We start from the raw sequence: 24,766 nt of genomic DNA, 5'->3' as shown, positions 1-24,766 counted from the left end.
TTTATCTATTGAGCAAATTGGAGTAGGCTTTAGTTAGTTACTTACTTATTTCAAAATCAGTGCCTTTTTTTCACCTTTCATTATTTATTTTTAGGCGCAACATGGTGTTTTTTTCGTATATTTCCACTTAATATACAAAAAAAACACCATAGTGGAAGTATACTTCCACTTAATATCTATGAAAATCTATGTCTAGCTTGCTAAAATCAACATTTTAACTTACTTAAGCGGGCGTCTAGCAGTGCTTTTGGAGGTCTTTTTGCAGTTATTCTCAAATGCTGGGCAAAACGTAGTTCTATATTGTCAAAATGTACTTAAATCGAGTTAAACAATTTCTATTCAAGCCGTTTTAACTTATTTAAGACGGTCGTTTTGCAGTGCTTTTTGAGGGCTGTTGCAGTTATTTGCAAAATACCTTCATTTCCTTATTTTTATCATTCATTTTGGACCGTGGATACGATGAGCTGGTGAGTATAGATTCTTACTTGGTGACATTTTGAAGAACTGTGCCTCTTCTCAAATGACCCTTACCTTTCCTTATTTCCCATAATCCTTTTCTCTCTCCCTGAGGCAAGTAAATTCAAAGACTATATTCAGTCTGTGTGCGTCACTCTTTTCCTCACAGCCACATAAGATATCTCCTTTTATGTCATCTGTTTGTGTGTATGGTTGAGTGGAGAAACCTGACAATTCCATTCAATGTGCCAATAATGTACTTTAACTTTTTCTGTCCCTTTTGTCTTTTCTCTGCTGCAGGTGATGTCTTTATTTATCCCTGGGTTTCAGAGTAATGAAGAAGGCTCGGGAATGGGCAAAAGTCCTGAAACTGAGACTGAAACGTAACACGAAACACTAGGTTTCGAGTCTGATTTCGGCCGGTCGCTGTTTGATATGTTTGATATTCGGTTGTTCTCGTGACATCTATGTCAACTAAATATCAAACATATTCCCACAGAGGCCGGTGCTGGCAACTGGGACCAAACCAGGACTACGACTACGGAAAATAACAACAGGTCCCAAAGCGAATCATTTGATTAGATGTTATTGTGACTGTAAACGTGCAACATGAAATGCCTCAAAATAGATAAACCTGACCAACCAGATTATCCAAAGCACAAAAGCCTTATTGTTTAGATGAATTACATGCTAAGTCATTTTGAATACATTTAAGGGAGTGTCTGCAAAGCCGCGGCACGCGGCCGAAACTGCCATGTTATTTTGTGCCGCGGCTCCTGAAACTGCTGGGCTATTTTACCCGCGCCGTTTTAGACCGCACCGGGTTAAGGTTAGGGTTAAGGTTGGGGTCAGGGTTAGGCTTAGGGTTAGGCTTAGGGTTAGCCATGAGGCTATATGGCAGTGCCGCGGTTCCTGAAACTGCTGGGCTATTTGACTGCGCCCGGGCTCTGCAGCCACGGCCTACATTTAAAGGCTGCAAGATTGGTCAATATTGCAATTTAAATGGTTGTTAATGATGAAAACGTGAAGGCTGCAGAGAAACGGTCTTGTATAACCTGCTGACACTGTAGTTTAGAGCTCTACAAACACATTCTGAAATGATGGTTCACCGGTTCATGTTTCAATGTGTTTTCTGTCATTCTTTTTGCTCACTTTGAACAGTGATAGTAAAAAAAAAGCTTAACTAATTGCTATCAATGACTCAGTTCAGCCTTACTTTTATCATCCAAACTTCCTACCCGTGAATAAGCTGTAATGTTTATCCGACTGTGGATCTCTGATTTGCTGTCACGGTAGAAAGTATACAATAATTGATAGAAAACATTCCGGCGTTTGATTTAATTGAACATTGTAATCGTGTATGTGCAGTTAGAAAGCCTGACTGAGCTGGCATTGATGGGGCTAATATGCAGTCAGTGCGGTGCCAGTTAAAGAAGTAATTGAATATTATTGTAGGTCAGAATTTAAAATGCGCAGAAGGCGGAAATATCACTCTATTATAGAAGCTTAATGAGTATCCAAGAAAGATAAACCTGAATATTTGGTAACACTTTATAATGACTACACTTACACTATATTAAGAATGATTCTGTTTTACTAATCCTAGTTCCTAACCCTAACTTGAATTAAGTAGTTTCTAAGCCTGAACAATGCTTAATAATCTATAAGTTCATTCAAGCCTTTGTTCATGTTTTGTTAAGGCAAATTAAGGAGTAGTTAAGTGGGACAGAATAATGTTTTTATTACACTGGCTTTTACAATCTCAGTGAAGTAATAACAATAACAACTAATACATTATGAAGCAATAGCATTGAAATGAACAAACACATTTTTATCATGAATTGCTAAATGAATTATTTTTGAAGTGATTGAGAAGACAACTTTTTGTACCTGTTGTCGTGTTCTGGGCTCAGTAATAATAAAAGAGCAGAGTTCCTTTTGACAATTTAATAAAATCTTATTGAATTTGTACCTTTCTTTCCACTCAATTCAAAACCTTCGGAATGTCTCGCTTAATGTGAAGACTTTTTCAAATAATACAGCTAAGGGAACCTTTGTAACCAAGGGATACTTCGATACAGAAATAAACTCCTTTATTATGCTTATTTTATCATAGTTTGAATCTTACTAATATTATTACTGATTGTTTTATGCTGCACTTAATGCTGAAGAAAGTTCCTAATTGTGTTGACTGATGACAATAAAACTTCTTGTGATTCTGAAGCTAAGGCAGTGCAATTTGCAAAAGCCAGATTCCTACAGTTAACAAAGTAATAAAATGAAAGAGAAATAAAGAGAAATGTCACTAAATCCAATGCGTCATGTATCTTGTGTTGATGGCTGATGGAAAAATAGCAGAAGTCTGGTCTACAATACAGCTTTTACAACGCACAGAATGCAAATACAGCTATGCAAATCTTTACAAGAAACAGCTATAAAGCTGAGAACTATAAAGATATTTTGATTAATGATCTGAGCCACAGTGTGTTCTATAATAAGCTTAATGAAATATGCGCTTAAATGATGTGCATGAGTAAATAAGAATAATTATCACAGTTGAATAAGCAGATATCTTAAGATGGGTCAACATTAAATTGTGATTATGAACATTGTGGCAAATAATGTAATAAAAAATGAGTATCTGTCCTGAATAATAAGGCCGCTTGTTCAAAACCTGGAGCAAAACCCCTTGCCGCAACCACTTTTAAAACATAAAGGGTAGAAACTAAAGAATGCTGAAATAGTGTACTCAAGTAAAAGTACATGGCTAAAAATGTGTAAAAAATATACTGCTGCCAAAATTGTACCTGAGTAAAAGTAAAACAAAAACTTGAAAAACATTGCAAGTCAATACAAGTCACTTTTAATACAGTTAGTATACTTTTTTTTTTATCAATCTTTAACCAATACTTGACAAATTGAACAGGTTAAAGCTGAATTCACTTGATTTAAACTGCAATCTGCATATTCTCTTCGCTCTGTCCAATCAGAGAAGGCAATGCGGTGCTGTTTTTTTGTGTTACTTTGTGAGTAACTACTATGACCTTAAATGCAACTCATCACTCTGAACTTCAAGTAGAAGAACAGGTTTGAAAAAGTACAATTACTCAACAAATGCTTGTAGTTAGTTCCTTTCCACCCCTGCACGAATCCTTTCCAATAATTATAGTCTATTCTGCCCCTACAGGTGAACACTTGCCACTACATAAAAACGCTTGTTTCAAATAACTGATTTCAATTATGACCCAAATAATCAGGCAGGAGATTGGGCAAGGGACAAAGGCAGTAGGAAAAGAAGGAGAAGTATAGCGTGATGCAAATTGCCACTGTCTAAATGTCAAAAGGCCGTTGTTTATTCACCTGTGCTTGGACAAAAGGCCGCTGGTCAGTGCCCCCTCGGACGCGGTGGGCTTTTCTCTGCGGCGGGGTCAAACAAACGGCGGCCTGTGTGAGACAAATGTTATCTGAAATATTGCACACTGTATGCACTAAGGCGCTAAGTGGAAGAGCCCGGGACGTAGTGACGGAGATGGCAGTAATAAAGCCAGTGTAAACTAAGGAGGGAGGAGGGCAAATAATGGTAGAAAATGAGCGAGTAGATAAAGAGATAGTTGGAGTATAAATATGTGAGAGAGAAGAGAGTAGAGCAGTCTGTGGAGGAAAACCTTTAAGCAGGCAGAGGAAACATCACGCACGGGCAAATACACAACGACCACCCAAAACAAGGTACGACAAATATAATTCTTAAAGAGAGACACGATTGGTAATAGGATTCATTAAAACATTTTCCAAGAAATAAGAATTCCATCAATTAAATGTTGTAAACTAGGCATTTTTATTTCACCTGTTATTTATTTTAACATGTTTATTTTGTATTTAAGAATAGTGGATTTAATTGTTATTTGTGTGTCATTTTGTACTTGGTGCACTTTGGAAACTGTTCTTGTTCAGGAAATGTGCTATAGCAATAAAGTGGATTGAATTTTATATTCAAATTGTAACCAAAACCTTATTATTATTATATGTTGGGACATCTACATCTACATCTGAATAATGGAGAGTCTAGTTAAAAAAAACTTTAATAATTTGGGGTTTTATCAAAGATTAAATTCAAAGATTCTTTACAGAGTGGATTTCAAATATTTGTTACTTTATTTTGATACTAAAACTGGTACATAAATTATATTAGTACAAAATTCAACTCTATTTTTAGTATAGAATTCAACTCTATATCAGGCTTTGAATTGCATATGAACAAATCTTTTTCTAAAAAAACATGCAGAGAAAATGGAAGATGATTTGTGAATAAAGTCTGGACAAATCTTTAGCATTAATTGACGACAATGTGTTTCACTGTAGATATGGCTTTCACAGTGAGTGGGCGGCTCCTGCCTTTACTGGTGGTCCTAAGCTTCTGTGCGCCATGTATTTGTGTCTACAGCGACGGAGAATGCTTCTTTAACACTAAAGGTAAAAGTAATGTCAAACCACCTCAAGTTTTATGTAATTACAATGGCTTTGTATTGTGAATGACTTACAATATATCCTGCTCCTCCCACAAAAGAGTTTAAAAGTGACAAAATATTTACAATATTAATTCAATATTCTTTGTTTTTTGTCCATATGATAATGTATGGTTTGTATTGTGAAGCACTTTGGTCCCTTTAAGTGTTGTAAAGGGCTCTATAAATAAAGGTTGATTGATTGATTGATTGATTGATTGATTGATTGAATGATTGATTGATTGATTGATTGATATGATATGATGGTGTTTTATTTGGTTCTATATGAGTCAATTTTAGTCCAGATGTTGACTTGGTCTGGTTTTGTTTTAGCCCTTGTTTAGTCCTGATCTAGAACATGTTTAGTCCAAATTTTGATGCAGTGAATGTAAAGTGTGAGCGTAATGTAGAGTATAATAAAAAACTCTGTGAACAATAGGTATAAAATGACGCAAAACTAATCAATGATTTGTTTGGACAATAAGATTCATATATGACCTGTGTTTATCATTTAGGGAGCTGTGAATACATGGACCAAACGTTTAACATGGGCGAAAGCTGGATGACGACTGACTGTCTCCAGTGCGTCTGTATGGAGCCATTTGGAGTGGGCTGCTGTGATCTGTGAGTGTCCAAATAAATATATTATGTACTGACTCGGTATAACACTGAATCTGTTACTAATTTGCTGCTGTAATTTTCCTTCTTTAAAAAAATTGGCCACTAATATATTATTCGCTAGCTATATCTTATATATCTTGTTAATTTCATATTTCTTTTATTCTGGAGCAGGGTCAGCCACCTGTTTGTCTGAATGGAGATGTTATGGCTTTGCCTGGAATGTTCCACAGTATGGCAATAAATGCATCCATCATGATTTAACTGCATAGTATACCTTGCATTCAAACATGCTCTGAGCGGAGATGCTTTGGCACAGATCTGACGTGTGTTTGACCTGGTAGCACCACATGCTTGTCTCTATGGAGATAGAAAATTGAATGCCATATTGTGGAACTACAGGGCAAAGCACTAACATCTCCATGGAGGACTTCCCATCCCCACCAGAAAAGTGACAGTTAGAAATAATACGACAGCAAATTTCTTCCCTTTATAGTTCACATATTTTACATAAATTCAGTAAAAGTAAGGATGTAAAAGTATTTTGAAACGCTAATGATTATTTCAAAATTTAAATTCCTCAGTTTTGCTGACCAGTGCAATGTAATATTAATAGTAAATTTACCCTGTTCACCTTGCTCTATCCTCGGCAGTGGATCGAAGCTTGTGGACTATCCAGACTGGTGCGAGATCATCCGAAACCCTGACTCCTGCACCAGTGTCGCTGTGATGAAGGCCAACCGCAAGCTGCCGTGTCTGTGGGGACGAGGACGCCTCCGGACCGGAGACGGACAACCCTGGAAATCTGACAATGATCCATTATTCTGAGTCAACAATTGAAATGTAGTATTCATTTGACCTTATTACCACATGATTTAATATTAACTTTATTAAATTTATTGTAGGATGTCCATTCATTGCCATTTTGTATTATGTTTCTAAGCTCATCCTTTGGTCCTGTGCTGCTTTGTTTTGATTGATCATGGACTGCAAAAGAGAAATGAGCTATTTAGCTATGAATCCTCTAATCTGGTGCAGGACATCCCTGGCCTCTAAAGCCTAAAGTCTCTGTACATTAATTGTCCCTTCAAATAAAGACTATAATTTGTATCGTTTTGAACATTTGTTAAATCATATCACATGCTGACTCAAAATGTCTTACATAAAAGACTAGGGCAAATCAAGTTTCTAGTTTCTATACTGTGTAGATTGTATGTATGTTCTATTGCTGGAAATATGTTGTATCATGTAGGATATGATCTTGGCTAATTTGAGAAGGTAGTTAAAATCGGCCAAAAAATCTTCATCATGAAGCATTTTTTAATATATACGTTTTCAAATTACATGAAGTTCATGTAATTTGAAAACACAGATTATTTCATAAATAATGTTTAAAGCTGTAAAACGCTATTATTAATTAACAAAAAATACTTACAAATAGTATTTATGAATTGTTTGCCTCACTGTTGTCACTTTGTTTGAATCTTCTTGTGCAAACGTTTGAGGAAAAATTACATTTATCACTTTTATTGCGAAGTTTCTCTGGCGTCGCATGGTTTTGACGTCACTCTGGTGCGCTGAGGCTGATGTCCACTTTGCTCCGTTAAAAAGTTGGGATTTTCAATAATGTAGAAAGAAATCGTGATTTTTGCGCTTTTCGTAAACCGTTTCGGTGTTGGTAACATGTGGATTTTAACACGCCTGCTGCCCGGAGGTAATCTGTTTTGGAGAATCAATGCTTTCATAATTAAATATACGCAATAAATGTGGCTAACACTGGCGACATCAACGTTTAATATTTGCACAGCATTAAACAGCTAAAAGTAATATTATAAATCGCTTAATATCTCTTTGAGACACGGGGCAGAATTATAGTGCTGACCAGTACAGAAAATCTGTATTTAAACCTGTATAAAACGGACAGTGTCTGAGAGAGAAGAGTAACTTGAATTATTTGTTATTAACAATTATGAACTATTTGCTTACAGTAGCTGTGTTTACGTGCACACACAAAAAACTGATTTTTATCTGATTTCTGGAGTTTATCAGATTATTGAAATGCCATGTAAACAGTTACATCTGACTGAGTGAATTAATGAGTACTCTGATTTATATCTGAAGAACAATTATGCAGAAAAATGGCATTAAAAATTATATTACAATCCATTGTATTTTTGTCATATTACAAACAAATCTAAACTGATCTCCACATTATTTTGGCCATGTAAATGTACCTGGTGTAACATTTGTATAATTTGCAGGAGAAACCCACTATCTACAGTCAGGTAGAAACTATGTGGTTGGAAGAAAAAACTGTGACATCCTTCTGCCCGAGGACCAGTCCATCAGCCGGGCTCACACACACATCAGCATCACGGAGCAGGTGAGACGTGTGGGAAAGAGCTAAGATGTAGGTACTGTGGAGTAGAGGTGGGAGATGTATTTTAAAAAAAATTGTTTCGTGCCTCTCGACAATTGTGTTCTTCCCCAGTTTTATCCCCATTTTACCTTGACAAATAAAGCCAATGGGAGGAAGAAGGACCTGAGTAGAAAGGCAAAGCTCTAAATGTACTGGTTCTTTTAAGAATCTCCTAAACGACAATTGTGATATTACACATTGTTCTATATATCAACCACCTCTGCTTGAACTACAACCAAAACATTTACAGGCATTGTTGCAATGTTAAAATATTGTCTGAGTATTGCTATTGAGATAATGCAAACACATCAAGATATTTATTTTGATTTTGCCCTCTGGAACATTGACATTCAGTGTATTACATATATATTATTTCATACCGTAATCATGGGTTTAAGAATGCAATACAATAATATAATAAATCTCGAATGGGCAAAAGTACTCAAAATATTGCCTATAAACAGGAAACTTAAACCCTTGCTTCTCATTTGTTTCAGTTTCATTTTGAGCAACTGGTGGTGGAGTTTCCTTTGAAACTCAACTTGCTCAGTGTTTTTTGTTTTTTTCAGAGTAGACCTGTATCTTGTTCATTTTGATTATAAAGAATGTTGTAATAATGTCTTTTCCCCCCCACAGACACTAACTATAAAGGATTCCTCAAAATATGGCACTTTTGTCAATGGACAGAAATTGGCTGAAAACACTCCGATCACTCTTACATCTGGGGGCAACATTACGTTTGGGGTCTTTAAAAGCAAGTTCAGGTAAAACAAAATTATGGTTATAACCAATAATTAATTTAACTCGTTGTGACTATATGTCTTATTTCTATGATCTTGTTTTGTATTCTCTTTGGTCACTAAAGTGTACCTTATCCAAGAAGGATTAAATACAAAATGTTTCTCTCTCTCTCTCTGTTGTAGAGTTGAGCCTTGGCAGCCTGTGGTTTGTTCATCTTGTTTGGACAACAGTGCAAAGGCTTCTCTCTCTGATGCGCTGAAGTTTGTCGGCGGGAAACTGGTCGGGTCGTGGAGCCAAGACTGCACACACCTTGTCATGTCCCAAGTCAAAGTCACCATCAAGGTCAGCCCATCGGCCATTGGTGCTCGAGTTGATTTAGACCTGGCAGAGTTTCTTGTGATTTTTGCTGTGTTTTAGTTTCTTCATAGTTCGTGATGTTTTTAGACTTTGGGGGTTTGCCATAGTCTTTATATTAATGGAAATCACTGTCTTTGGTTTTGTAGTCCTCCGTAGTTCAAGCTGAAGTTAATCCATGTTTAGTCCTAGTAGTTCAGACGGACTTTACCATTAGTTTGGATCGTGTTGGATCAGTTTGGTCCTGCTTTAGTTCGTTTTATTTGTGATTTAGTCCTGGTACATACTGAATTTACCAAGATAAACCTTTTCTGTGGCAAAAACTGATGTGAAAAAATGCTAATTTATAACTTATTCAATTTGTATTACTTAGCAAAACGGATTACCATTGGGTTGTTTTTGTAGTGACGGTGTGTTATTTTTCCATATAGACAATTTGTGCTCTTCTGTGTGGCCGCCCGATTGTGAAACCAGAGTTTTTCTCAGCTCTCCACACAGCTGTCCAAAATAAATCACCTACTCCTGAAGCCAACAGGTATTTCCAGTAATATACCAGTCACTTAAAACGATTAGAATTGGCTAAATATTGCTGTGTTTAATAACCTTGTCTTTTGTTTTAGGTTCATACCTGAAATAAATGAGCCTAGCTTAAACAAAGACAAGGTTAAAATTGGAGTGATTTCCGAACGGAGAGAACTTTTTACTGGGAAGACCTTTGTTTTTCTAAATGCCAAGCAGGTGAGACTTTGTTCATCCTTTTTATTTCAGAATCAAAAGGATTAATTTATTTTTTTTGAACCACTATGATTGAGAACTAGAATGAATAAATAAATAAAAAATTCAGTTTAAAAAAATGGATGGATGATCACTGTGATAATTTGTCCACATCTTTCTTCCTTATTATTATTATTATTATTATTATTTTATTTGTTTTAAGATTTTGTTGAGCCTTAGGCTTTATTAGTAGCAGTATAAGATTTGAGCAGTAGAGGCTTGAAATATAGAGACTTATTGTTCACATCATGGCTCCCTGTGTGTTTGTAGCTATTGCGCCTGAGTGCAGTGGTCACTTGTGGAGGAGGGAGCTGCAGACTCCTGGACGAGGGCTCGTTGCCACGGGACGTCCTGGAGTCGGCTCAGAGCTGCGTGATCGACGTCACATCTTCAGCCTCTCAACCTGTCCTGTCCTCAGCCACCATGGACTGGGTAAACTCTGTGAAGAGCATTGTTGAAAAGTGAGGACATTTGTGTATTATTTTATGTACGGTACTTACTATGGCAAATAGTATAATGTGATTTTAAAGGACAAAATTATGATAAATGTACCTTTTTGAGCTTTTAACATTGTTCCCTCATCAAAAACATCTCTTCCGAGCGTCAAAAATAATTAATTCTGAATCTCCTGGGTAACTGACGTTTTCTCAATCTGTGACGTGGCTCTGAGAATCTTCTCTGCTGTTTTTAAGTCTATAAATTATTGATCAGTACAACTGTATCACCAGGAAGTGAGAAGTCAAAATCTGTTCATCTACAAGTGTGCAATTCCCTCTGCAGCCAGTAGATAAAGCCAAACACTCAGGGAAACGGCAGCGATCCAAATGTAATTTTGATTATTATGAAATAAAAATGTGTTCTAAAACATAATTTGCCAAGCTAAAGGAAGTGCTGGTGACTATGCCTGAACAAGATTTTTTTTTAATTAATCTTGACGGATTGGAACTACCTTCTGTTTTACAGGAAAGGCCTGAGAGTCATCACAGAGTCTGAGATTGGGTTAGCGGCTGTTTACGCGTCCTGTGACACACACTGCAATTCATCACGTTTGACAGAAAGCGGTGAGATCCTATTTCTGTTGTTTATATTTCTTTTCAAGGGTGTAATTGTGTTCAATTGGGTACAATGAATACAGTGAGGTACTTGATTTGAGAATGTTTGATCAGGGCGAGGGAGGTCATATAATCAAAAACTTTTCAATTTGGCATGTTTAGAAGTGAAAATTATCTTAATTGACTTCTTCTAAAATAAAATTAAACATGCATCTAAACAAATGCTTTTTATCTGGTAATTTCTTGACATAAATTACCAAAAAAAAAAGGCTTTTAGAATGTTTTTGTTTGTCATTTTTGGTGTCAATCATTGTGAATAATTTTAAATTGTGTTGTTTCTTCTCACAATAACTTTTTATATCTTAACTGCCCTAGTTTTAACTTGGCTTTGTATATTTTACACAATATAATTTTCTGAACATATTTTTACTTGATAGATACTCATGTAATGGTAAAATATACTTATTTGAAATAATTTTAACTAGATATCGTCTTTTGTAGAGATAATTAAAATGTTAATTTTGTTTGTATCATTTGTTTTTATGTGTTTTAGAGTCTTTACCTAAAGGGAAATCCAGGATCCCGAGTGCGTCGCTGTCTCAGAGTTTACAGAGTTTAGCAGTGAATGAAACTGTGCTACCGGCTCCGTCAATGAACATCACGGCCTACGCAGCCAACACCGAGCCTTCACAAGGGTACGATATGACAACAGTTATACGGTCCCATCTAAAGGCTTTAGGCTTCGCTGCAGCACAAACCTCAGCGTTGTGACTATTTGCTGAATGTCCTCATATCTCTGCACTGTACTGTCCAAAAGAACTGAAAAAGTATTCACAAAAAACCACCATACTGCAAAAATTAATCAAGGCAAGGCAAGTTTATTTGTAGAGCACATTTCGTACACAAGGCAATTCAAAGTACTTCACACATCAACCATAAAAAAGATCCCTATATTGCTCAAATATCACACCTGTTCCAAATTTTACTGTACATTGTCATGTTGGGATTTCTACAACATTTCAAAAGAAAACTAGAATTTCATATATATATATTGCAGCAACTTGAATATAAATAGCATAGCAGGTTGAGTATAATGGGCCCTAAGAGATCTTCTAGCAACTGAAACATGGCTTATAGTAATAGACATATTATTTATGTGATTTTGAGCTCAGTGTTTGAATTCATTACTAAACGATTGCATGCATAAGGGATCCACGAACAAGGATATATGATTAGTGTTAAGCCAAATGTGTTATATTTATGCAAGAAAAGGCTGTTGAATGGTCTGTGTCCTCACCAGGTTGGCTCGCCAAAAGGTTTCGAGAGTTTCAGCAGTGGGAGAGACGCCAGAAAAACAACCAAAAGCAAAAAAGCCAGGAACAGAGAAGAAAACTGAGTCACAATATTGTGTGGCTGAATCGCACAACTTCTCATTCAACGTTGTGGAGCAAACGGAGTCGAGACAAACTATAGAGGAATCCAAACTGACAGGTACTGTGTTATGTTTGCAAAGTGTAATTAAGAGCTGTCAAATAAGGTAAAAGTTGAGAAAACTTGTGAGGCCTGTCAGAAAATACTGATGTAAAAAATCATATTGATAATGACATTATTTAACCCAAAGCATGATAATCCCAGTAAAACAATTAAAAAAACAACAATTTAATCAAAAGCAAGACCTGCTGCGAGTAAACATAACAATTAAACACTTAAGATGGTAGTTAGTGTCTATAATAAAGCTCAAATGTACATAAATGTAGAACAAAAAATAAGCAAAGGTTCAGCTCTGCCGGTAAATGGTGCAGACGATGAATATTGAGCCCAAAAATTATAAGAATCAGAATCAGAAAAGGTTTATTGCCACTGTCGCAATTGTTTATGTCTCATTTATTAAATGAGTACCGGTAAGGTCTATTTGTTGGGTTTACTTCTCAAACATTGTTACACAGTTTGCGTCTTGTGATCCTCGAATCTCACAGTATGTTTAATTTGCAACTGTCAATTATTGGTTCGTGCCATGGAATGGAATGCGAGGAGTTATTGTTCTCGCCTAGTTTCTTATTAGCTCAAGCCATGAAATGGCAAGAGCCTCTTATCTTCTTCTTCTTATTTTTATTCTCGGTTATTCTTCCACAACTTGGGCATTTTTCACCCCCCTGAACATCTATGAAAAGTCCCACATCGGGTATTGGCCAGCAGGGGCGCAATTAATGCCTTCACTTCCTCTTCCTCTTTCATTTTGATGGGACATTTCCTCTCGCGCAGCGGTTTTAGCATTAGCGGCGGGTCTCTGTTGCTAGGTGACTGAGATACAGGGAGGAGGGGAATAAAATAAAGTCTTTAGACTTTAAATACTATAGACTTTATTCTTTAGGCTTTATTCTTTAGACTTTATTCTTTCTACTACAACTCGGGCATTTTTGACCCCCCTGAACATCAATGAAAAGTCCTGGGTCACCGAGGCTCTCTCGCTTTCTCCCTGCTCAGGCGTGAGTTCAGCACGATCTTGCTATTTGTCAGGACAAACAACTATTTGAATCGCAAACTATGCAATCATCAACGGTGAATTACTGAGCGTCGTTTGGTATGCTGCAAAACGCAGCAGAAAACATGGAAGGCGGTCGCGGGGGAAGGCGGTCGCGGGGGAAGGCGGTCGCGGGGGAAGGCGGGCGCGGGGGAAGGCGGGCGCGGGGGAAGGCGGGCGTGGGGTGAGAGCCATCATCGCTAGCGCTGTGTTAATATTGAATTTTTGGTTCACATTTGAGTTTTTATCTTCAGTCAAAATACATTAGTTTAATCCTTTTGTGTTGTGTTTTAAGCCTGGTATAATATGGTTTGGATATGGTTACAAGAGATGGTGCTGAGAGTGAAAAATCTTGCCTAGACACTATTCCAACTCTTTATTTTTCAGAAGAAGAACCTAGGGGTGTTCGACAGCAGCCGGTCTTTGCAAAACCCAACGGCGGTACAAAGATTTTATCACAAAAACCTCAGAAAACAAATAGTTTTGGACAAGGATCACCCAAAAAGCTGTCGCCCCAAAAGCAGTCATCACTTACAAGCTTCTTTCAGCCGGTCAACAAGAAAAGGTAAAAGTTTGTCTTAGTGTTTTGATGATATGCACAATTATGAGTTATTCAATTACATGTCTTTTATTACTAAAGAGAGCACATTAAGATAACTCAAATCAATACACACATCATTATCTTTCAAAAGAGAGGTAAAAGACATTTCTGCAATTTTGATTTAACGTTATTATCAATTCAATTTTATGCACTACTTGAACCTCAGCCTAGACTTAAACAAACACATTTTAGCACACTTCTGACACATTATTATTGTTTTTGAAATAATTCCACAAGAAATGAAGTTTGGTCTAACTCTTTTTATATCTTTAAAGGCAATTGGAGGATGACAATACTGCCGAAATGTCCCAGCCAAAACGATCTGCCCGGGACTCTTCGATAAACTCGCCGCCTCCAGAAACGTTTAAAGAAACGCGTTCAGAAAAGGGGCCGACAGTCGCGTTGCAGAGCTTACGAGGGGCGACTGAAAACAACACGCAGGGTCAAAAGAGGAAAGACGTTGAGGAGATCGAACTGGAGGAGTTGGAGTCCCTGATGTCCCAAGATATGGATTTTGACGAACCGCCGTGGAGAAGCCAAAGCCAGGCAAAAGCCAACGATCCAAAACCACATAAAGAAGTTGGTAAAGCTGAGTTTTCCGGCAAAAGACAACGACTTCAGGGGAAAGATGAGCAAGACGACTGGAAATGTCAGCAGTTGGAAAAACCATCAACCTCGAGGGAAAGCACAACAGGCAACATAAAAGAGCAAAATGTATCTGTAAACATTGATGCATTTGAACATTCCGAAGAGAAATCTGAAGAGCTCCTTCAAATGGAAGCCACTGAGGTCCCGGTGATTAAAAAACAGGAGGTCAGTAAGTGTAACAAAACATCAATCCCACAAACATTTTTCCCTAGAATATTGCCTACATTTTTATTCAAACAGAACAAACACAATATAAACAAATCAGGGCCCGCTCAAATAGAAAAGGCCATCCATCCCAACTTTTATTCCCTAACAAACAATACAAAAAAAAAAGGTCAAACTAGTAGGTTTTGACATAATTGAGAATACAATTACTTCATTTTCCTCATATTTGTTTTTGTGTCAAAGCTGTTTTTATCATAACTTGTGTTTTTATATCTGATATAAGAAATCCTGCCATGCTCCAGCTAAAACAGCAGCCGATAAAACCCAAATCAGACTTCCTTTCTCTGATGGTGGCAGTGGTTTTGTCGAGGTGCGCTTTGTTTTGAGTCTTTGTAAGTTTTGACATCTCTCTTTAGTTCATTTTGTCACATTTTGCAGGATGAAGAACTCCTTAAAGTGGAAGCCATCGAGGTTCCTGTAAAACCCGTGATTGTCAAACTGCAGGTTAGTGTGAGACTCTAGATGCGTTTGCATTGGAGTCAGAACGAGACACAAATCCTATCAAATCTGCTTTTCTTTGTCATTTTAAATATCATAACTTACTTTCTATATAATATTTTGTATACTCATGTTTTCATTATTGTTAGTTATTGTTATCATTGCACTGGTTCCAGTTTTAAGGCAAGTGTAAAAAATAAAGCTATTTTTCTCTAGAGGTTTTATATTAGCAGAGTTCTATGTCAGTGCAAACCATAATGATTAGTTAGTTTGCCGTGTCCTTTTTTCCTTCTTATATATTTATTTGATATGTTTATTTACAGAAACCAAAGATGGATGACTGTTTGCCCAAGAACGTGTTGCAGGTGGAGTTTAGAGATCTTAAAGTGTCAGAGCCGCCAACAAAAGTGACCAAACCCAAGCAGAGCAACGGCTACACGAAGAACTTCAAATGTTTCCGTAAAGTCAGTGAACCGAAAGTAACAGCACGCGCAGGACTGCGTGTACTATCGATGTAGAAGTGTTCTTAATATTGACGTTTCAATCCAAAGGTCCAGATGCGTGGTCCGGCTCCTGTGATCGGAGGCGCAGATCTTCTGGCTCATAACAGGGGCAGAAACTCAGCCCTGGACGAGTGGCTCAAAGACGCTGCAGAGGTACTGTCGCTGAAACGTGGCAAGATTGATCAATGTCACTTGTTCAGATCGCACTTTAAAATAATAACTTGGATGCTACAGTATCTAAATCAGGGGTGTTCAAACATTTTTCATCAAGGGTAATCAATACAGTGAATCGTCAAATATATACATTTAGCCGTTATTTATCGGTACGATTATTCTGTTAGACCTGAATATAAGAATAAAATACAAATCAGGCGCGAGATTGGAAATGGCCCAAAAAAGATCTGACGCCGTCCAACCAACCAAATGTCGGCCATATTAGATCAAAATTTGCTAAGCATGACTCAGAAGTTTTTCCAAATGTCGTACTTTTACAAATTCCTCCCAGGGCGTTGGCCCCGAAAAAACTAAAATGAGGTGAAAATGGTGTTGAGGTGTGGGACATCAAAAGTTATCCAAATTATTTTTGATATCTTTCACGGTGTCTGGAGCTAGAATTAACAGTTTTTAAATTTTATTTTATGAAATTTGTCTCAAAAAAGTCAATGAGACCCATGTCATATTTGTTAGGGCGTAGCGATGACAGAAGCCTCACATGTTATTCTAATGGGAAAATTGCCAATTCTCTGACTTTTGAACATGCTTACACTTTTACGAACTCCTCCTAGCGTTAGTCCTATTAATCATTTATTAAACATTAAACATTACGGTCTTTATGCGGCACAGCCGCAACATTTTTCCCAAATCTTGACATTTTTACAATAATGCCCCTATTTGTAAAGCGGCGTTTCATTCACTGCATTGGTTATTTCATTTTTAAATAACTAGACAATTTTCCTGTCCTTTCCTTTACAAAGAAAGTAGTAAGTTTTGTTTTAACTCACAATGTGATAGAAAAAGCGCAATTTAGTCTACATGGGTACGAAAATCTGTGTTTTTATGAGAAATTTTACCATTTGATCTTATTCTGTGTCTAATCTTCATTTCAGGAGGAGCTGCAGAGTCGACGAGATGAGAGCGCAGGAGACGACCTCTTTAGGTGAGGAATAAACTTGTCTTTTGTCATTTCAACACGCGCGCGGACAATGTCAACGCAAGAGAGTTAAGGACCGTGGGGCCTCGGCGGCTGCGTTCAACCAATCAAAACGCGCAGCTCCTTCGTCACCAGGGTTGCCGCGGTAACGGATGTGACGTAAGCCGCCGCTGTTTTCTTTGACGGAGCAGAAAGGAGACGCTGTGATATTGATTTTGTGTGCGTCGAAGCGCGCTGTTTGATCACTGAGTCATGGCCACTCAGTCATGCGTATCCGGGGAACAGACTCGACCGCTAAGAAAACACTGCACTTTTTTTGTGAGCTTCCAGACCTGAGTTAAAAGAAGCCTGTTTGCTTTAAACTGTGCAAACAATGTCTCTGGTTTATAGCTCTTAATTTGGCTTTGTTCTATCATTTCCAAAAAGCATCTGAGGACGTAAGCTGCATTCACACTTGTCCTGGATTGATCTTGATGAAGATTTGGTTTAGTTGCAGGTTTAGTCCCAGTTTAGTAGTATGTGAATGCAGCCGTAGAGGAATACGCCCACCTGACCTCAAACTTCTGTGTTTTGTTTTAGGTATAACCCCAGCAAAATCGCCAGAAGACGATGAGATTGTCTCCATGTGGTTCTTTGATTCTCTGATAAAAGTCCAGATATTTGCAGTCATTATGTTAAATGTTTGTGTTCCACTGTTCTGCCCGGTTTTCACTTTTATATCATATATTATTGTTTCTAAAATTAAGTAATCGACAGCAAGAATTGTTAAAAAATATGTTTTTTCAAAAGTTTTATTTGTGATTAATAAAAAAACACTACATACAAAACATCAACAAGTCTTTAGTTTAGAGAGCTTAGCGCATTATAAGCATTCTTCAGACTGAAGTAAGTTCAGTGTGCTCAGCTCGATGAAGAATTTCAAGTGTTGAAAATGAACTTGCGCAAGCCCATTCTCCATCAGGCACTTAACAGATCTGTTCAGAGACACCTCCAAACGAGAGTTACATCTGTTTCACTGTTATATCTGACTATAAGTGAGGAGACCTTAAGCACTTTTAGCTTATTGCTTTTTCAAACGAAATATCCAAGAGAAATAAACATGTTATCAAGTTAAATTTACAGTCAAGGATTGTCCAGTTTTACAACATCTTGTCCCTCTTTACTAGAAGTACCCGGGGTCTCATTTATTAAGATGTCTGTTGCCCCTTTTCCACAAACATGTGCATGCTTTAAGCCATAAGCATAGTATGCAAGTACATGTTCAGATTCATATAAACATGCGCACTCAATGTAGCCCAATATCATTTATGCATGCACATAGAAGTCTGTGGGGTAAAGGGAGGGACAGTGGAGGTTTATGCTTAAGAGATCACAGCCTTTGTGTATGAAGTGTCATTTAGACTTTATAAATGAGGCCCCTGGTGTGAACCAACAACCTGCTGCTATTCATTAATTCATCAAACACTCTGCATATTTTTACTGAAATACAACGAAAACTGAAGTCGCATAAAACAAACATGTTCTCAATAACTTTATTGTACTACTAAATTAGCACAAATGAATGCCTACCTTAGAAAACCATAACTTAAAGCTTAATCCTCATCAAGATGATCAACCATAATGCAGCCTACTATTCTGTAGTTTGAGGTCACTGGAGTAAAATGTATTTAAAAAGATATGAGAATAAACACACTATAAAACGTATATAATTTATATATTTTCCAGGTTCAATGTCAATGTCAACTAGTTTGGATTCCTCCATTAATAGTTTGAGAGCGATTTCTTCCAAAGTTTAGAAGTTGAACTTTGTAATTGAATGGATTGTAAATTAGAACATGGTTTGATGTTTTCTTCAAACCGTTGCTACATAGCATATACCAGTTGTCATATCAAGTCACACATCATGCAGAATGTTATTGTTAACTGTTCCTGCAGATGGGTTGATTTCTGGTAACAAATCTTACGATCATAAGTATCATAAGTATCATAAGTAACAGATCACTTCCAAATGTAAACTAACCATGGTTAACGCAGATATACTCCTATAAAAAAAATAACCCTGAAAAAATAAGGTACAATGGTAATGAGGTCACAGACTGACTTGAAGTTGGCACATTGTAGTTTGGACTTCTAAGACCTTATGGATGACGGGCATGGCGTGTGTGTTTTTTTTTTTTTTTTGTATTTTGTTTTTTTAAGTTAAAGGTATGTTTATTAAAACATTTTACTTTAAATGATTGTTGTTATGGTTCCTACCACTGATAAAGGGTTTTTGACACTGGTTTCAGATAATATTATTCCCGTCATTGCTGATGAGCTGTTCTTTTTTCTTGTATCTCTTTAGCAGACAGGATGCAATGCCCAAAGCCCCGCCTTTTAAAAAGCGCACAAAATTGTCCCCAACTAGTGGACCCATTGCAAACAGGCCTGGTTCCTTGGTGCACTCAAATGTGTATGGATCTATGTCAATGGGGTTCTGTTTGCATGACACGGGTTTAGTCGGGTCTAGACCGAGGTATTGGCCTTGACTTTTTAGAAAAAACAAGTTTGGATTGGTCCCGATCAGGACCAGAACCATAGAGACCTTGAATGCTTTTAGGGAGTTGTTTCCCTGAATTAAGCACTTCATGTCGGGGTGGAAGGAGACCACACAGTGCTCTGGGAAACTGGTGTAGTCAGGAAAGAGGCTGAGGTTCTCTGTGAGTTTGGCTGAGGGGAGTTGGGGCTTTGGACACATCTTGGCACAGACTGATGAGGCAATACTCGTGGCTTGTGGCCTGTTAGGAGCAGTGGAAGAGGCTGCACTGTGGGTTTGTGAACACATCATGTGGTAGACCTTGTGGTATTCAGGATATAGAGTTTTGGGCAGCTGCTTAAAGATGAGGTCTGGATCACTGGTGCTTTTGCGGAAGACATGCAGCACTTTGACATTGTTGTTGCAAGCACAAAGAACAGCATCCGCAGCACTTAAACCAGCGCCCACTATTAAAACTGGGTCAGAGTTTATGTCCAGCTTCTTGCGGCTCACTGCCTGCCCCAGGTTTGAAATGCTGTGGAAAACAAATGGAAGGTCCTCCCCTTCTGCACCCAGTCGTACTGGAGAGTCTGATGCCCCTGTGGCCAGGACCACGTTCTCAGCAAACAGGGAGAAGGGCACATGAGTGTGGTTCTGCAGCTGCTGGTACCCCCTGACCTCCCATAGAGCCCCCCCATTCACACACTCACTACCCCCACTGCTGTCTGGACTAGAGTGCTCCTTCTCCAGACCCTCCTCGCTGTGACCACGGCACAGCTTTTGGACAGATGTAACGTAAGTGTTGTCAACAAAGTTGTTATGGAGCCCTTTCAGCTTCACATAGTTGCAGTAATAAGAAGAAATCTCCTCGGGAGTCGCTCTGTCACTGGTCACATCCCTAAAGTCAAAAGAGGATCTGCCTTTGGGATCTGAAAACAACATATGTATTATTTTCTCTTGAGGTGGCTCCTACCTGTGTTTCTCATTGGTCAAGTCTCTGTAGTTCACACCTGGAAGCTCCATCCAGATGCCCAGGCTGATGGTCAGCATGGATCCTTCCATGGCCTAAACAGGAGCATCATGTTTATATAGAACCAGAGTCAGTTTAAACTTGTAGTGTCGTACATGCCAGGCTCCTCCAGGTGTAGACCGGCCCAGGACCACATGGGGAATGTGCTGAGTCTTGTCCCTCCTCCACTGAAGCACTGTTGGGAGCTCAAAGCCAAAATCTGCATTTGGGTGCAAAAGGGTGTCAAAGAGCACGGCCACTGGATTTCTAGATCTCCCCTCGAGACCTTCGCTCAAATATTCAAGGTCCTGAAAACAAATACTATAATCATTATTCTGTCTCATATATGGCCCTGGGGTCTCTGGTCGTCATACCTGTTCAGTGATTGGTATGTGCTTGGCCTCCTGGAGTTTTCGGTACAGTATTGGGTTTGGATGCACAGTTTTTCTGTCCAAATAAGGCTTGTATCCACTCAAGAGGTAGGACAGGCAAATACCCGATGGCCCATTCCCTAGAGAGGAACACAAAATGCATTATTGCATAAGTTATGTGTGTGTGTGTGCCAGAGGTGGAACCAAGTTCTTGTTTTGCAAGTCTCAAGTCAAGTCCAAGCTCACTGTTTGAATCCTTTTTAAGTCTTCATTCAAGTCTCAAGTCATCAAACTTCTAACTCTAATTTAAATTGAGTCCAAGTCAGGACTTGCAGGTCCACACCTCCAGTTGATACTATAGAAAAGTGAGAGGAAAAGTTGTACCGATGATAACCACGGGAATTGTTGGTGGGCGCTCTTGTAGCATAGTGGTTTCTTCTAGTAAAGGCATGGCAGCAGCCTGGGCCCGAGCCTGCACTGAAGAGCAAAACAGCTGGATTCAGATTATGGCGGTATATTTTACAAGGTATTTTTAACAACTAAAAACATAAGTTCAATGCCGTGGTGTGGAACATTCCAATCAATATAATCTAGATGGAAACGAACAGGTAGCATCTCCTTACCAGAAAGGTTACATAGTGCACCATTAATAATTCAGACCTAATTTTAGTTCACATTTAGGACTACTGTAGCAATGGTGCAGTGTTATCCCATTTTAGACATTGTTTTATCTCAGTTTAGACCCAGTATATTCTTGTTACAGACCTGATTTAGATTTAGTGGTAAGTGGCTAATGTTTTCTTAGGAGGTAGTTTGTGTGAAAGGTTTGACTAGATGTAGAGTATTTTCAACAGACCGGCTTGCTCTTTGTATTGATACACTGCTTTAGCTCCCGTCGGATCAGCTGATACAGAAACACACAGGAAAAAAACACTTTTTTTCCTCATCTGATCATTGTGTTCCCACAGTGGACCCTCCCCGTCTGTCTGGAGCTCTACACACGTGGAAACATCCCGTCACAACAAAACGTGCCCCCATTCTAGCGCCCATACACCCCTGTCCCGTCTAACATGGCCCGCGGCAGGACGGGCCTATGTTAACCCCTACTGCCGCTTCCAAAACAAAGGCCAGTTTTAATCAGATTTATGTAGGCCTGGGTGTGTTGTGAATCGTTGCCGTGAAGCATGTTCAGTGGAGTCATTGTGCACCCGCCGAGCAGCAAATCCCCCGTGATCATTCCTCAGTGGGGCTTAATCCCACTGGTCCGGTTTATGTCTTTGCCGCCTCTTTCAAAAGCAGCAGGATGGAAATGTGCTCCTGGCATGCTGACAGTTACAATCATCATAATAACTGCGGCTGCACAAGTTGAGAAGATATTCTATAGCTGTTTATTGTCGCGCCATTTCAGCTTACAGTGAGTGGAGATTTAGTTAATGTAGAACAAAAATGTAATTGACTTAATTTACCACTCAAACGGTGTCATATTTTAGACTAAAATCTGGCATAAAATGCAAAAAAATCTGACATTTTTACATTTTAATTCACCAATAAACTAATTCTGAAATGAATAAGAATGTAAGTGTTTTTGCAGTAATTATATTAAGTTAACGAATATGTTTATAGTGATAATCTCGTGGCAGCCTATCCATGGATTTCACAATCTCAAAAAAGGAGGACAATTACCATAGCAACAAAATATATATTTTGAATGGTGAAAAGTCCTCAATGTCACCTATACATCCCCATCCTCCTACCATAGGCTGCATCTCACCACTAACAATCATTCATATAATTGACACACTTAACAATTAAAATAGTTCTAACAAGTCTTATTAAATCTAAATGAAGCATTAATGAAATCTACTTAAATAGAATAGTAGATACCAAGCCCTTAACAATAAAGTCGACAAATGAAGTCTCTAGTCTATAGTCTCTACGCTCTCACCAAAACACAACAGCAAACTAAAGCCCCTTATCCAAACCAATCAAAACATCACTGCATTCATAAAATCACATCCAGTCACAGTGTCGTGCCCTTTGGCTGCAGCCACCGTCTCTGCACTGTTTACGCTTATCAGTGAAAGCGCTCAGATTCCACACATTGCTCCACCAGTTTGGAGAATGTGCCCCATGTCATAATTTTGGCAGGTGAGCATTTTCATTTCATTTTTCATTTCTGTGGCATTGCTGTATTTCCAACAGGTTTTTTAAGATGACTTTAGGAAATCTCAGTGCATTCAGCAACATTATTCTTGTTACAGTGCACAGTTATGTAAATGTTGCCTGTTCTTTGTTACCAGTCCCTTTGTGGTTTATTTTGCCTTTGTGCTCGAGTATGTGTTGCAACGATCTGAGCTCCAAGGTTCACTTTCACCTTGATTTAATCTTTTGTTTCAGGGAGGCCTTATTATTTTTTTTATTTTGTGAAGTCTGCTTTGGATATCTAGCAACACATGTATAATGCCGCCAACACCAGCCAAGTGCATTTGACAGTTCAGGCCACTCGTCTTATCAAAACGGGTGACAGGTTTCAGCTTCCTGTTCCTTACGTTTCCCCCACTTTGACTATTCTGTAGATGTTTTTCATTTTACTTCCTGATTGGACATGGGCAGATGTGACAAAGGTAATTCCGTCACCTAGCAACAATACTGTAAACAAGGGCCAACGCTCGTCTAATTTAGACAATAGTTATGACTAGTAAAGAGTTTTAGAATGATAATATGTTATATATTTTTTCTTTTTAATGGTAAAAAGTCCTCAACATTTTACCAGTAACAGGAATCTGAAGCATTAGTGTGTTAAATGAATATATTTTAAGTATCAGACAGAGTGTATACACTGTCTGCATTTTGAATATCATTTTGTGTAGGCTATTGATTCATTCCTGATTTTTTAAATATTTTGTATTCATTTCCCCTCCCGACTGATGTAAAGCCATGATGCAGGTTTACCACAGGTTCCATCCTGTCAAACAAAATCATGATTAGAAAAAGTGAAAACCTGCCATGTGCATATTAAAGTGTGACTCCAGTCCTGTGCCTATTGCATCAGAAACACAAGCTGCTTGATGCATCCTCAGGTTACAACGTTCAGCGTGTAGCTCCATCATCTGCACTTCACAGCAGCATCCTCAGAGCTGAGAACATGTTATGACACTGTCACATTGTGATATTAATAGTCAAATGCATCCCACTGTCTAGTCCTTCGTTATGCAATATGCTGCTGTAGGGCACAAGATTTTATTATAGGCCCTAGAATTTTCCCCACAAAACCGAACCCACTCCAAATACACATGTATAGAGCCCACCAGACTTGTGGTGCGGGAGTGGGGAATGGGACCCCAGCAGACACCCTCGTGTGAAGACTGCGCTTCCATATGAGAAACTGCACGCGGCACACCTCGTCATTACATCATTAAGAGCAGTCAAAAACATTCCCGTTGTTTTACTGCATTTGATCAAAACAAGCCGTCTTACCGCACTGTGACTTGTTCTCTGTGCCCAGTAGTGTCCAGCTATCACGACCCGTGGTGGTACTAGTGGCCGTATAAATAGGCAGAGTCAGGGGGAGGACCACATGCCGACACACACACACACACACACACACACACACACACACACACACACACACACACACACACACACACACACACACACACACACACACACACACACACACACACACACACACACACACACACACACACACACACACACACACAGGCGATCACACGCGCACGACCGCGGGCATCACTCAGGTCCCGCTGTTTCTGAAGCAGTTTCTCTAAAATCACGCTTCTGGAGGAAAATGATCCAGTGTGGCACCGGCTCTTCTGTCTTTGTCGTCACGTGCGCATGCACCAGACGTA

General features: G+C 38.6%; 3 protein-coding genes across 5 annotated transcripts; 2 read left to right on the top strand and 1 right to left on the bottom strand.

The window, feature by feature from the left end:
* Positions 1-4,817: 4,817 nt before the first annotated feature.
* Positions 4,818-6,730, top strand: msmp2 (microseminoprotein, prostate associated 2). Its single transcript, XM_072460874.1, has 3 exons — positions 4,818-4,926; positions 5,474-5,582; positions 6,230-6,730. The coding sequence occupies exons 1-3, from the start codon at positions 4,818-4,820 to the stop codon at positions 6,402-6,404; spliced, it is 393 nt and encodes a 130-aa protein (XP_072316975.1). The 3' UTR covers positions 6,405-6,730.
* A 388-nt stretch (positions 6,731-7,118) lies between these two features.
* nbn (nibrin) lies at positions 7,119-19,165 on the top strand. The gene is made up of 17 exons (XM_072460055.1): positions 7,119-7,290; positions 7,838-7,959; positions 8,632-8,759; positions 8,919-9,078; positions 9,522-9,625; positions 9,711-9,828; positions 10,135-10,325; positions 10,828-10,925; positions 11,470-11,611; positions 12,217-12,407; positions 13,825-14,002; positions 14,314-14,851; positions 15,290-15,355; positions 15,673-15,813; positions 15,901-16,005; positions 16,959-17,008; positions 17,582-19,165. Exons 1-17 carry the CDS (start codon positions 7,260-7,262, stop codon positions 17,613-17,615), a joined length of 2,397 nt encoding a protein of 798 aa, XP_072316156.1. The 5' UTR covers positions 7,119-7,259; the 3' UTR covers positions 17,616-19,165.
* osgin2 (oxidative stress induced growth inhibitor family member 2) lies at positions 19,159-24,527 on the bottom strand. Of its 3 annotated transcripts, none has more exons than XM_072460057.1 (6): positions 24,375-24,527; positions 21,282-21,369; positions 20,901-21,037; positions 20,643-20,834; positions 20,491-20,582; positions 19,159-20,415 (listed from the first exon to the last, which is right to left on the bottom strand). In XM_072460057.1, the coding sequence occupies exons 2-6, from the start codon at positions 21,346-21,348 to the stop codon at positions 19,287-19,289; spliced, it is 1,617 nt and encodes a 538-aa protein (XP_072316158.1). In that variant the 5' UTR covers positions 21,349-21,369; positions 24,375-24,527; the 3' UTR covers positions 19,159-19,286. The 3 variants fall into 3 exon arrangements, with proteins under 3 accessions (XP_072316158.1, XP_072316157.1, XP_072316159.1); XM_072460056.1 differs by having other exon boundaries at positions 21,282-21,374; positions 24,375-24,510; XM_072460058.1 differs by having other exon boundaries at positions 19,159-20,446; positions 20,528-20,582; positions 21,282-21,374; positions 24,375-24,510.
* Positions 24,528-24,766: the final 239 nt, after the last annotated feature.

This window comes from Eucyclogobius newberryi, unplaced genomic scaffold (assembly GCF_026437365.1).
Source record: "Eucyclogobius newberryi isolate DKJ021-1_F unplaced genomic scaffold, fEucNew1.0.hap1 SCAF_3, whole genome shotgun sequence".
NCBI lineage: Eukaryota > Metazoa > Chordata > Actinopteri > Gobiiformes > Gobiidae > Eucyclogobius > Eucyclogobius newberryi.
Note: the sequence above shows the minus strand (reverse complement) of the source record. Positions and strands in the feature narration are given on the sequence as shown.